This window comes from Protomyctophum bolini (genome assembly GCF_963924005.1).
Source record: "Protomyctophum bolini genome assembly, chromosome: 21".
NCBI lineage: Eukaryota > Metazoa > Chordata > Actinopteri > Myctophiformes > Myctophidae > Protomyctophum > Protomyctophum bolini.
Genome location: NC_137882.1, coordinates 12,345,642 through 12,360,049, shown reverse-complemented (window position 1 = coordinate 12,360,049; position 14,408 = coordinate 12,345,642). Strand labels below are relative to the sequence as shown.

General features: G+C 40.0%; 1 protein-coding gene across 2 annotated transcripts; it reads right to left on the bottom strand.

Moving 5' to 3' along the window:
• Positions 1-126: 126 nt before the first annotated feature.
• slc51a (solute carrier family 51 member A) lies at positions 127-14,073 on the bottom strand. Of its 2 annotated transcripts, XM_080793633.1 has the most exons (9): positions 13,565-14,073; positions 8,382-8,533; positions 7,633-7,706; positions 6,651-6,809; positions 5,100-5,211; positions 4,766-4,912; positions 3,380-3,485; positions 2,746-2,915; positions 127-2,702 (listed from the first exon to the last, which is right to left on the bottom strand). In XM_080793633.1, exons 1-8 carry the CDS (start codon positions 13,635-13,637, stop codon positions 2,767-2,769), a joined length of 972 nt encoding a protein of 323 aa, XP_080649759.1. In that variant the 5' UTR covers positions 13,638-14,073; the 3' UTR covers positions 127-2,702; positions 2,746-2,766. The 2 variants fall into 2 exon arrangements, with proteins under 2 accessions (XP_080649759.1, XP_080649758.1); XM_080793632.1 differs by having other exon boundaries at positions 127-2,915.
• Between the last annotated feature and the right edge of the window lie 335 nt (positions 14,074-14,408).

The window sequence follows — 14,408 nt, the reverse complement described above, 5'->3', positions numbered from 1 at the left end:
GACAAGTCAAGTCTGCAGGACTGGAAAAATAGAATAGGATAGAATAGAATAGAAGATGATAAATCATAAATGACACAAGACAAGACACATTTAAAGTATTTCAATCGATTTTATTAAAAAAAAAAAATACTGACATTGTATGGTTTTATAATGTTGACAGACAGTACAGATCCTATGTTTACAAAAGAAAACACAAACAAACATACAGAATACTAATATTCCATTTGAGGGGGTATAGCCTCAGGCCAATTTATTTCCAAGCCATTAATTAGATGGTGGGTCAGAACAAAGTCAATGACAAGTTTAGGACCTGGGACATGCAGCAGACCACCTACAATAAACGATAACGAATCAACGATATTGCCATAAAAGTTAAGAAATAAATGTGTGGTTCTACTGCCGATAGAAATGTGTGTGGACAAATGTTACAGACAGGGCCGGTTCTAGGCATAGGCGAACTAGGCGCCTCGTCACAGGGAGAAGATTTTTTTTTCATGTATCCCCTATCCCTTACATGGGCTACTGGCCACATGTGGCCCCCACCTAGTTTCTTAATTTTTATCTCAAAGTGCACCAGATTGAAGCATTTTCATGGCAAATTTACACATTTTTCTGGACCAAAAAAACGATGGGTTATAGCCCATGTTTTTAATTTTTAATTTGAAACAAGTGTCAAATAATGGTTAGAAGCTATTTTTCAACAGCCAAAAGTGTCAAATAATGGTTAGAAGCTGTTTTTCAACAACCAAAAGTGTCAAATAATGGTTAGAGAAAGTTTAAAAAATCAAAGCAAATACAGGTAATTCGAAAATGTTATTTTTGTACTTTTGTGTTTCTCTTCTTTATATTTACTTTATTACTTTACTGTTGAAATGTAAAATTTACATTTTAACCAAAGGACCTGTAAATGACAACACAAAAACTAAGGCACTGGTGTCGTACTTCTGGTTTACCGGAACGGGGTGCAACTCCCTGCAGTGCCCTGCTCAATTTGTTGTATTTACATTGGTCCATGGTCTCAGAGGTCATCGTTATAATCTTCATCATTTTTGAGGATTTAAAAAAGGTGAAAATCGAGGAAAGTTGCGGAGGAATTGCGGAGTGTTGTGGAAAATTGCGGAAAAAACGATAGGTTATAGCGCATGTTTTTAGATTTTTTTAAAAAAATTGCGGAGTGTTGCGGAAAATACGATATTTTATAGCCGATGTTTTTTTAGTTTTTTTTTTATTGCGGTGTTGAGTGTTGCGGAAAAATTGCGAATCCCTTGAAAAACGGCGCGCTATAGTATGCTGTACGATATGGGCTATAGCGCATGGTCCAAAATGATGAGAAACGAGGATAACTTTTTTTTTCAAAATTTAAAAAAACATGGGCTATAACCCATCGTTTTTGTCATTTCGTCATTTTTTTCAAATCCTCAAAAATGATGAAAAACGGCGCGCTATAGTATGCCGTACGATATGGGCTATATTACAGATGTACACAGCAATGCTTGTGTAATCATTGTGTGCATGTCCCACCCTTGAATGTGGCACTTATCACACTTTTATCTAGAGACAGTCACTCATTTTTGAACAAGACATCTTTAATGTTTCAAGGTCTCTTCTTAGAACAGAGAGAAACAATGAATTGTTTAAGGCACATTAAACAGTTTTACTTTTTTGTTTTTTAAATGTGAGAGATGTTTTTCATTCAGTTGACAGTGAAAACATTACATTCAAAGAATGGAAAATGGAACAGTGTGTTCAACCTACACGGTTTCATCAATGCAAAGCCACTGCTGTCTAATGTGTCTATACCCATGTGGGTCAGATATTGTATTTGTAAATGACTTACAAATTAACTGTACAAATCCTACAACTATTCTATTGTATGCATTGCGCACAGAATATAGTCTGTAGTAGTTTATATTTTATATCTTCAGAAAATGTATGACACTGATTTACTATGACACATTAAGGTCCATAAGGACAGTGGTTCTCGAACATTTTATTTTCAAGGACCCCCCATAACTCTGAGTGTGTACAAATGGAATCAAATGGGTGGGTTTGTTCCATTTGTACCCAGTTACACACCTGTAATGGTCCACATTTGGACCACCTTCAAGCAACCCAGAAGGACCCTCAACCCACTTTGAGGACCACAGCACTAAGTAGTATATACATTTAGGGCTATAGCTCTGTTTTCTGGTAATATTTGAATGTCCTCGACAAAAATGTCCACCACAAGCCGGCATGGCGAACCCTGATTGTGCAACATGGCATCATAGTAAAATGAAGAACACACTGTAATAAAATGCAATAAAAACAAAACAAGACAATTCTTCAACTGTAATTATTACGAAGAGGCTAAAGCTGGGAACATCAAAATCCCGTTGATGTGCGATAGGAAGGCTATTCCAAGATGTGAACCGGATACACTACACTACAGCTTTGCAAATCCATGACATCCACAGGCCAGTCAGTGTATTACATGAATCCAATACATGCTGTGTTCTTATGTGGATCTCCAACTGTACTTTCCAGGGACTAGTCCACGTTCCACCACTGGTTCGTTTTATTGTCGGTTTCATTTTGCCATGGTCGTTATGCTCCCCTCCATATGTTCTCTTTGTTTTGCAGTAGAGCAAAGACACACCTGGATATATACAGTATACCAATACAATATCATGTAGAATCACATACATCTCTCTCTCTCACATCTCTCTCTCTCACACTCACACACTCTCTCTCACACACACACACACACACACACACACACAGAGCTCAGGCGCTCTCTGGCCCCGTGATCATGCAAGTGTTCTCGTTGTCCTTGTAAGCCTCTTGTGGTAACTCTTCGTACTGTCGACGGTACAACAAGCGGTTCACCAGCGTGATGATGAACATCTCCAGAATCAACAGTTGCTGACTCATCACTAGAGAGACAGAGCGAGAGGTCACAGGTGAGATGATAAAGTCCAGCAGAGAGCTGCTTCATATAAATGGATTAATAGATGAGAAAATGTATATGATCAGCAGTTCCCAAAGCGTTGACCCATGTGACCACCTAACAAGGCAGCCAAATGGCTGCTATGCTAAGTGGTCAGATGGGTCCGTGTGCATTTTCAGATATTAATTTTAATGATCAATCTATCAATCAATTGTCTTCTGGCTCGGATCAATGGAAGTAACATAATAACCCATTTCTTTCTGGGTTTAAAAATAATAATATTTTTTACATAGATTTCTTTAATATTAATGTTATCATTAGAATCATAGTGGGGTTTTTTTTTACCAAATATTTGCGGGCTCACTTGCAATATCCTCTGGGCCCACCAGTGGGGACCAGCCCACGTACAGGTTGGGATTTGGGTGATGTAGATTGATGAACTATACTCACAGTATCCTCGTGCCATGGAGGAATAGGGTGGGGCACAAGCAATGGTACCATTCATAGCCAGGATGTTGATAATGGCAGTTTGAAGCTGACTCAGGACAAGCACCAGCTAAACACACACATTATTACATTAATATAACATAATCACTGGAAAATCCTACTACGAGAGCCATAAGAACTGTCAACATACAATCATTCAGCGGCCACTTTAACAGGTACAATGCAAACAACCTAATCTGGTGTTAAATGAACAATGTGGAGTTTACGGTTTAGATTGCGGTCCGAGAGATAAAGAAACGTGTCAAACTGTGGGTCCTTGAAATTAAAAAGGTTGATGATGACTGTTGTACAGGGTGTAGTGTTTACTGAGAACAAATACAGGCATCCTCTTAATGAGAGATATGACTGGATGGCGACACCTGCCTTATACTCAATAGGTGTCTAGTTTACCAACATTTTTATGTGTATTTATCCAGGACAATGATGGGTTGCTATGCAGCCACATGTAATACTTGGACAGGGCTTGACATTAAGGCTTGTCCTTGACAAGTAATAAATCTTTCCGGACAAGTGCATTAAAATTGTACTTGTCCGTTGGACAAGTGACTCTTGGTTTCACTTTTTTCTGTGGCACTCCTAGCAGCCAACAATATTGTTTGGCATTATTGTCTGGCTTTCCTAATATTCACCTTTCCAATATTGTTAATAGCTTACATACATTTCATGTATTCCAAGTACCCAGCCATAGATCGGTCCTATCCGTGCACGGTTAGCAGACTGACAACGTCGGCATTTAAACTTGTGTAGGCCTACTCACCCAGTAATTAATTCCGAAGACTTGGAGTCAGATATTGTCCTCTAGTTTCATATCCATTTGAAAGTTCTGACAGAAAACGTGTGTAAAAAAGTTAAATATCCCCACTTTTCCAGGAGGAAAAGCTGGACTGAAAATATGAAAACGTCCTTTGGGAACAGTTGATGTTTGGGATGCACAATGCGCTTTCATGTGCCTATATTGTGTGTCCCATACATTTGTGCTCCCTAAAGGAAGTTTTGATATGTTCAGTCCTGTTCCGTGCCCCTCACCAGAGAGAATGTCGTCCGTTCATGGAAAAGTGGTGATATTTGACTAAATACACGTTTTCTGCCAGAACTTTCAAATGAATATGAAACTAGTCCCCAAATCTTAGGAATTCATTATTGGGTGATTGCAGACGCAGTGGTAGTTTAAATGCTGATGCGATCATTATAGTAACCGTGTTCGGATAGGACCAATTCATGGTTGTGTATTCGGAATACATGAAATGTATGTAAGATCACATTCTAGGGGTATTAACTTTTGTATGTGCCTGCTTAGATGCATGATGTTCATGTGTGACTGAACCTTACCTGGTACATTGCATACTTGGGAATGATTTTGAGCGTTCGCAAGGTGGTCCTCAAGTGCATAAACATGATGGCGACGGGCCACAGGGCTATGATGGTCAAGATGCCCACAAACGGGTTGATCCAGATGGCTGCACCAGTGATGCTCAACTGGAACACAAATTACACAATCACACCCCTGTAGGGTCAGTTCCAAATATATATATATATATATATATATATATATATATATATATATATATATATATATATATATATATATATATATATATTAACTGTAAAGTTTTAAGTGTTTGAAAATGATATTTGTTTCATCTTATTAACATCATCCACTCACGTCAACCAGGACAAAGTTTCCATTGGTCCAGAGGACGATGGAGATGATGGTGAAGATTATCTTTAGCAGGGCAAACTGAAAGGAGCCCAGCTTCAGCAGGAACAGAGAACGCCTGGATTATGACATTGAAAAAAGAAAAACACTGTATTAAAACACTGTAACCAGCCAGTCTTATTATTGTCCCACTCGACTGCTGACTACATAAGAGAGTGGCCATCTTGTGCATCATTATACAGCTTCATATAGCTAACGCTTAGAGTATATATGAATAGAGACGGCACCTGGAGGAAACCCTGAGGCGAAATGGACATAGTGGCCGAATTCGGTATTGCAGCGTGGGCCCAAACACATCGCTGCGCTGGTCCGTTGACTATCATTGTGCACGTTCACGATGACACGTGAACGCTGTTTCATACGTGAACGTGTGCAATGATAGTCAACGGCAGCGCGTTCATGTGTTTGGGCCCAATCCATCCCAGAATGCACTCTGTTCCTACTGAAATAGCCTCATACGCTTTAGAGCAACTTAATGCAAGTGGATGGGAGGAGAACTCGGGTGCCGTCTCTATTCATATATACTCTAAGAGCTAACAGCACAAAAGACAGTCTAGTACTGTCTACGTTACAGAGTGTTCCCTTGTGGATGATGAATCTATCATTTCCCCTCCTGCCAAACTCCATGTGGCGGGGGAGTGAGTGGTTGTCCATGATAGCGTCCAGCTTCCTCATGTAAATAATATATTTTTTATCCCACGATTTTGTAACCCATTTTTCACCCCCTGTGTCAATCATCTAATGTGATCCTGGGCTCTACACACCCTCCACCAACCTAGTCCCCATATATGGGGGACAAGGGGAGAGCAACGGACTTGAACTCATGCTTCCTTCATGCCTGAGTGTCCAAGTTGCTCCTTTACACCTGACAGGGGGGAGTTTCCCTGGTTGGACGTAGCGCGTGGAAGGAACACGTTATTCCAACCAGTTCCTTTCCCCTCCATCAAGCTTCCTCATGTATAGTGAGGGTATAGTGAGCTAATGTATACATAAGCCAATTCAACTACATTATTGGCACCTTGGATCTTCTTCAGGCATATAATGATATGCATGAAGAATGTATAGGTTTAGTGGCCTTTGTTTTAGCCAGTAGGGGGTGTAATATAGGTCTACTCTAATATGTGATGAAACACACAGGGGGACCCGTCTGTACACTGAGAGGGTTAAATAGCCGAGGGGGCATTCAACCTGTCTTGCACAGAACAAAGAGTAGACCTTGCTTCTTTTTTTTGTTAAAACATACATTACTGTACGTGACATTATGGAATATTCAAAGATTTTAACTAGACATCGACTTGTTGCCAAAACGTCCTCTCTCCCCTGAAATCGAATAATTGTAATCTGTAACTGTCTTAAATAAATTGATTTGTTACAGTGTAAATAATGTTAACAGCTGACAGAGGGCAGGTCGTGGTTATTGTTGGTCTCCATTTAAACGATGTATGAACAGTGATCTCAGCTCAGTGTCTAAATACTCAGAAAGTGTTTGTGCTTCACCGTGAGATGGCCACAAATGGCAGACATGGGCAGCAGCAGCAACAGGGTCCCGTGCTGATCCTCAGTTTGTGTTTCCCCGCTCGTCGCAGGAAGGCTTCGTCGCCACCCACCTCCTCCAGCATCAGAATCAGGAACTTGAACACAACGATGGCGAAGTAGCTACGGAGAGATGTGCACATATGGAACAGGACAGAGGTAAACAATAAAGGGGGGCAGTGGTTCACTCTGGCTTCATTTGGCCAGTCTGTGACGTATGTACAGCTGTAATGTACAGCATGACTGGCGCAAATTGAATTAATAGGTGGCGGTTCTTATATGCCACGATATTATATGCGTCTATAGCAAGTCAGAATGGGGGGAAGAAAACCGTGACCCAGGTATGCGTACATTACGTCAGACTTCGGTACTTTATTGACTTCCATTATAAAATTAAATTAAATATTTTAAAAAGTATAAAACATTAAATATTAGTGGAGGTACTTCTGTGCCACACTGGCCACACACATTAAATATTTTACAAAAGATGTGAAAATGAAACGTATGGCGTTACTTCCTTGGTCTATACTGGCATGTGCACAAGAAATCTGGCGCTGATCTGTCCTAGCGGTTCGTAGGACTACAATATTTGTAGACAGCTAGCAGATCCATGGCATACGAAAGAAGAATAGTGTAAGAGGAACACGTAAGGAAGAGGTTCAAAAGAGACTACAGTATGTCTGAGAGGGGAAGAGAGGAATGGTGAGATTCTGAGAAAGAGTGAGAGTGTAGAGAAAACAAGCATTACTAGTGTAGCCTATTGTACAGTACAATGCCAGCCCTGTTTTCTAGTATATCACTCTGCGTGATTTTCGGTGTGGATTCCCTTGCCTTGCTGACCTCTCACTACAGGGGTTCCATACTGAAAGAAAACCCAGCGCAGCATGGGATGTAAGCTAAGGACAGAGGAGACATGCAGCGAGGGAGTGAAGAAGGAGACACTCACCAGGCGGAGGTCATGTCAGTAAACATGGTAGCTCTGGGAACCCACATCCCCATACATGACATGGTGGCAATCACCTGAGAGAGAGAGAGAGAGAGAGAGAGAGAGAGAGAGAGAGAGAGAGAGAGAGAGAGAGAGAGAGAGAGAGAGAGAGAGAACGTATGATGAGTCAACGCATGTCTTGTGCAGAAAAAAAACCTTTTTCAAAAGAATAATTGAACTGAATTGAATAGCCAATTCCCGTTTCAAGAATTCCATGCTAGAAGGCTTTCTTACCTTTATTTGTAGTTGTTACGTCCCCACCAAAGAGGTCCAGGTGTTATTTTGTGCAAAAGTGCATTAGTGGCTATTTCCCCTAATATACAGTAAGTGCTCAATGGGGGTTGGGTTTTTGTGCAAATTCACTTATTTCCATCGAAATCCAAATAAGTAAAGTGTGCCGCCTTGGATACTATTTACATTATGAAGAGAGGATACCGGTATATTTAAAAAAAATGATTTCTGAGCGATGGAAATAAGCGAATTAGCACAACACCCCAATGCCCCATTCAATTCCTTGCAATTCAATTCATTGATGGCTTATATTAGGGGAAATAGCCAATAATGCACTTTTGCACAAAATAACACCTGGACCTCTTTGGTCCAGGTGTTAACAACTACAAATAAAGGTAAGAAAGCCTTCTAGCATGGAATTCTCCTTTAAGTAACAGGCGTTTGGCATGTAAGTATATAAAAACTGCTTTTAGTCTTACCGGTGCGGCACCGTTGACCCAGACCACAACGCTCTTCTTGTTGGACGGCAACTTGATATAGAAATAGATGCATTCTTCTATGTAGACCAGCACGGAGACGGCTGCCATTAAAGTCAGCACAGAGTACAGGACGATCCCAAAGACATCCAGTTCTGGAGAGAGAGAGAGTAGAAATGAATGAAGATTTGAAACTACTGTACTCTAGGCACAGAAGAACACATTATGGTTACTGGATGGATTGCAGAGGAGAAACCCTTCCCCTCGAAAAGAAAACATGGTGTAGTGTATGTAGTCGATATAAAATATGTTTAACTAATATTGAAATGAAAATGATATATGACAGGCTAATTGTAGTCTCAAGTTTGTTTCAATTCTCACATATTGTGGGATTTTGTCATTTGTATGGTCTTGAAAATGTTTTATGTAATTTGTAATATATTGCAGGATGGAATTTGTTTGTATTATTGTGTTACTTATCCCGCTCATGATTCCTGACATTTTAGGGCTTCCATCCTAACAGCATTTAGTTGTGAACAGCCAAAATGCGTACTTCTAGAAAGACAGGAGGGAATTAATTGCATTCTTAGAATATTGTTCTAAGATTTGCCATAACGACTAAAATATGTAGCCATTCCCCACATATTAGTTGGACCTGATGCACATACAGAACAGCTCACAAGAACCATATGCCTCATGCTTGTAGCCTACTACTCATACTCTAAATATATGTTTGAAATATACATTTATATTTTATTTAAATAAGTATTAAGTACACCTTATACAGTACTAGTTTAAATGTGGGACACATTCTTACCTGCCATGATATTGTTGAAAACAATATAAACAGAAAAATAATGATATAATGGATACATTTATACTTTGTTTTGTGTTGTGATTGTTCAGGGCTCTAACAGCCTCAGGGGGAAACTCTTGCTGTGTCTCTATGTGTAACCTTGTGATAACGCAGACTTTCCAAAATCCTTGTATGAACCTCACTTAAAAAAAGCTACTCATTTCTGGGAAGAGCTTCTAAAGTTTGACAAACACATGGATGTGATTACCTTGCTCAAATAAACAGCTGTTCTACGGAAAGAAAGCGAACGTGATGAGTGTTGGCTGTTCACATGGAAAAAGAAATACGAGAACAAAGGTTGGGTTAATCGTTTCAAGGAAATTCATGGATTGTGGGCACTTCTGGGTCTTGAGCCATTAATTCTCTGGCATCTTCCATCATCCTCAACAATCACACGATATCAGTCACAAAACACACTCAATGGTCAAGCCATCCTGATGCAACAATAGGGGTGCAACATTTGATTGAACCAATAGATTTATTATATTTAAAAACAATCTTGTAACAAGTAGCAAAAATAGCAAAGTGTGGTGAACTTTGTGCTCTTTTCAATAATTTTGTGTGACACTTTTTAGAGTTAATTAGTCAGTCAGTAGTTAATCAGATAAATCAATTTAGAAGAAGACTCAATAGAATAATAATCAGTACTAAGAAAATAATCAATAGTTGAAACCCTACTCAACAATGTTTTTCTTTAAGGCATTTTTAATCATATATCATTTTTACTAGATAGGGGTAGATACACTGATAATACATATCTTGCTGCTGTGCTCAACTCTTCTAGGTGTGTCTTCTGACTGTACTGACAGTCAGATTCACCACACTACTTTGGCAATTTTCAACATTTCCAACAGAGCTGACTGGCACCAAAACAGGACTACATCTGCTGCGGTGGGGGACAGAGAGGACTGCATGTGTGTTGAGCAAGAGGGAAAAGTGCCACAGACAACCAGAGGAGAACACCCCTAACAGTTCTTCTGACCCAGGTCACTGAGGCAACAGAATGGACCAATAGGGGTGTGCTGCTTACTGGGCCAAAATGTCATTATAAATGAAAACTGAAGAGAGAAGTGTGTCTGAATGTGTGCAGCTAGTCTCATAGAAACAACTGGACCGATCATCAGTATCAAACCTTTTAGGTTAAGTCCCTGAATAGTTGTCCAATGCATCAATGACAACGATAAAGAGCATCAGCAGCCATCTCCTTTTTAAGAAAAAGGCTTTTAGAAAATATTGCAGAAAATATGATCACTTATATTTATAATGAGATCCTTTTTATTCATGCTGTAAGTAGTGTAGCTCTAGAGTGTTTTATTTATTGTTGCACTGCCTGTATCTGCTGTAATATATTGTTTGTCTCAGACCAAGGACCGCAATGGAAATAAGTCTCACGACTTTGTTGTATTTATATCCTTGACGTTGTTTTTCTTTGATGTCTAATAACATCAAATCAAATCAACTACAGTATGTCATTTAATACTCGCCCGCCACGTGTCCTTCACAATTGGTCATGTTGTCTCTGTATCATACAAAAATGTTCCGTGTGAGGGCTGATACTGTGTATTTTCAGTATGCTACGGATAACAGCAACGCAGAACCGAAAGTGGTTTCACGGGCAGGTGAACAGCAGCGGCAAGAAAAATGAGTAATGGAGATAAAAATTAGTAAATATAATTGGCTAGTCAAAAACTAAATGCCATCCCACTTCTGGTTTACCAATGTAATGAACAATCAACCCATTGAATGTCTTTTATTTGACTCATACAGCAAATGCATCTCTCTGACACAGTCCAGTCCAGGAACTGAAGAGGGGGTCTCAACACAACTAACCTCTCTGTTGCAACACAACAACACATAAACCCTGTGACTAACAGATTATAGACCAAAATAACAATTCCTTTCCTTGCACATACTAATTAAATAACAAACAAAAACATACATAATCAGACACAGATGCACCCAAGGCAGGCTGGGAAATCCCTCCTCAACCAACTAACAGCCCAGGATGCTACAAATCTTTCCTTTCTTTATTTTCAAGTGAGCCCTGGCCAAGAAAGCAGCACACAAATTAGGCAAAAAACTTCCAAGACATTAAAACAAAGACCTCCCAATAAGTGTTAGTGTTTCACAAACTTGTAAATTCCCTATGCAATGTACCAGTCACAGACCTCCATGTGTCATCACTCGTCATGGTATCAGGCACAAACAAATCAGTCAGCTCCATGCATGGGCACAAACGGGGGCATGTCCATATACAGTATGGACATATATTGATATCAGGGATCTCAATATATTGGCATAAAAAGGGACAAGGCTAACAGATACAGAGATCAACATATATGGGCATATCAGTCTGACCTGTGGTGCAACGTGGTGTGAGGGCCGGCCCAACCTGACCTCTAGAGTATAAATATTAAAATACAGTAGCCTACTACTGCATAATAACACTGGATAATAATCACAATGTTATAATTAAATATAATTAAAGTCAGTATCCTTGGTCTGCCCTGGTGTGTACCCCTGTTCATATTTTGCACAGTCTGACACTTGGCCATGGATTTCTGGCTTTAGGGAATTCAATAAATTGACAAATTATTCTTTCTGTATACCAAAGTAATATGCCTATGAATTAAAGCAATATGTTTTACAATGTCTCTCAAGAGGTACAAGAGGGTTTATTTGTCACCTTGTCAACCGTAGTTGCATGTTGCACGGTGTTGCATTGAAGCATTGGTGTTCTGTGGACTGGCCTTAAGTCTGACAACAGGTGTGTCCTTCAGATGTTGAGTGTGGTTAAACTAACCTGCCTGTAAGTTCAGGGCCAATGAAGATCTTCACTAAATGAATGGTAACTATAGGCAGCTGTCTCGGATATTCACACTTGGCACACAGGATGGAATAAAGATGTCCATCAGAGCCTAGGGTATGTGGTTTTCCACAAGAAAAATGTGTTATCCGAGAAGGCTGCGCCATTCTCATTTTTGTGTGAAAATGAATCAGGTCAAACCAAACAAAACTCTGACACTAAAAACAAGAAGTTATTGAAAATTAACCAGGAACTATGATAAACGATAATACATGTATAAATAAATAATGTCATTGTGGATCTTATTGTGCATATTAAATAAGTTAGTTCAAATGAAACAGGTGTATTCTACTACAACTTTTCCCAGGACATGCACAGTGCACAGCATATGCACACAGAATAGGCTACAAACATGAAAGATTAGTCTAATCCAATTAAGGGTTCCCCAAACGTTTCCATGTCCGAGACCCCCAAATAATGTATTTGGTCGTGGGCCCCCCATCTGAAAATAGTTTGTGGCAGGGAACTGTTGTTAAAATATTTAAAATGTGTTAATTTATTTTTTTAATAGCTGATCTACAAGCTATTTTAAATAGCCAATATATATATAAGGATTAAAGTGGTTTTGATGCATATGGGGACCCCCCAGCAAAGCCCTAAGGACCCCTGGGGGTCCACGGACCCCACTTTTAAAATCACTGTTGGGCAATAAAGTTGATCTGATTCTGATTTGGTTCTGACTTGTGATTTATATTAGCCTATAATAATATCAATATATGGATTTGTAATTTGGCTTAATTTGTTCATATGACTTATGAGTAAGAAGATTAAAAGGGACACAGACAGACAGGCTATACTGGTATAGTCTACTATATGGTGGGGCACAACCGGTATAACGGGTATATTGCATTAAATAACAAGCCATGCTCATTATATATAGGACAATATAATAATATGGAAACATTTTAATCGCCTATAGGCCTATAAATGATAATTAACTTGGATATGCCTTTATAGGCTAAACACGCCATTTATAACAAATGGCTATTTAAACTTTAATAGAATTCTTTGAGACTGTTTAAACTTTGTTTGGCAATGTGTGAAAAGATGTGGTCAGACACAGCTGGCTTGACCAACCAGTTCAAAAGCATTGTAAAATGTGGAAGGTCAGAATCAGCCAGAAATAGTTTTTTTATAAAAAATAATGTATTGAAGTCTTATTTAGCAGCACTGCAGCAGGTTAAACAATTAATGCAGCATGCGCTAACGTACCCCATTAATGTAAATCGGCTGATGGAGAGAAAGAAATGCACAAAGTAAGCTATGACAGGCATAAAGCCAAAGGCAACACCTGTCCTCCTGACTCCGATCTGCATCTCAATTTAGCTCTGATCCATAGCCTTCTACTGCTTCTACGATTCTGCCCTGCATGAAACGCATTAGAGCTATGGACCAGAGCTAATCTCAACTATACCCAGGCTCTTTTTATACAAAATGAAATGCAAGTCAGCCAAGTCTACTCACGAAGGATGATGTCGATTGCAACCGGTGGTTGGTCCCTGCAACTCGGGTCAATAGTTCGATTGGTTCCGTCCATACTGGCTGTAAAAGAGTGAAAGTTCTCGCGGTGCAATTTCCAATTTCAACCACTTGCTTATATCCAGACGTTCAGAACCGACGGAGATGAAAGGATCTATTCTGCCCTCTAAAAGTTTCAAGAGAGTGCACCCATACAGCGACAAGAAATACCTCACGAGAGCCCTGCAGTGGAAATGCCACTGAGACAAAGGTGGTGCAGGGATTTTGGGAATCACCCCCGGCTCCCGAAAACAATTTGTTGTTGAAATAGGAGGAACGCCTTGATTTTGTGTACGCCGTACCGGACGTTACTCCTCTGACAAATCACGGATGACTGTCTAGTAATTGACGCAATGCACGGGGTTCCCGTGGGCGCTGGAGGGGCCAATTGTGCAAGATTTCATGTTCGGTCGGTCCTCCTCCCAGACTGTCCCGTTGTTCACACAAGAAGCCCATGCATTGAACCACCGTCCCAATGGAAGAGAGAATGTCTCAGTGATAGAAGAAATAAAGGCTGCCGCTTCACCAGGAAAGGGGGCATGAGGAAAGGGAAGGGGAGGGGGTGTGGGGCATTCCTGAGGACGGGAGCCTGAAGCTTGCTTTCCCATCACATGCCCCCTGTTCCCATGGATACCGATGCAGAGGCGTCGTCATGTGAGGCATTTTGCTTGCAAACATTTTATGCTCTGAAGACGATGCTCTCTGAGTCTCTCTCCCATTGAGGGACTTGACAAAAACTGATTTGAAGCCCGTTTACATGTAGCCTACAGTAAGTTGACCGCTAGTCTAT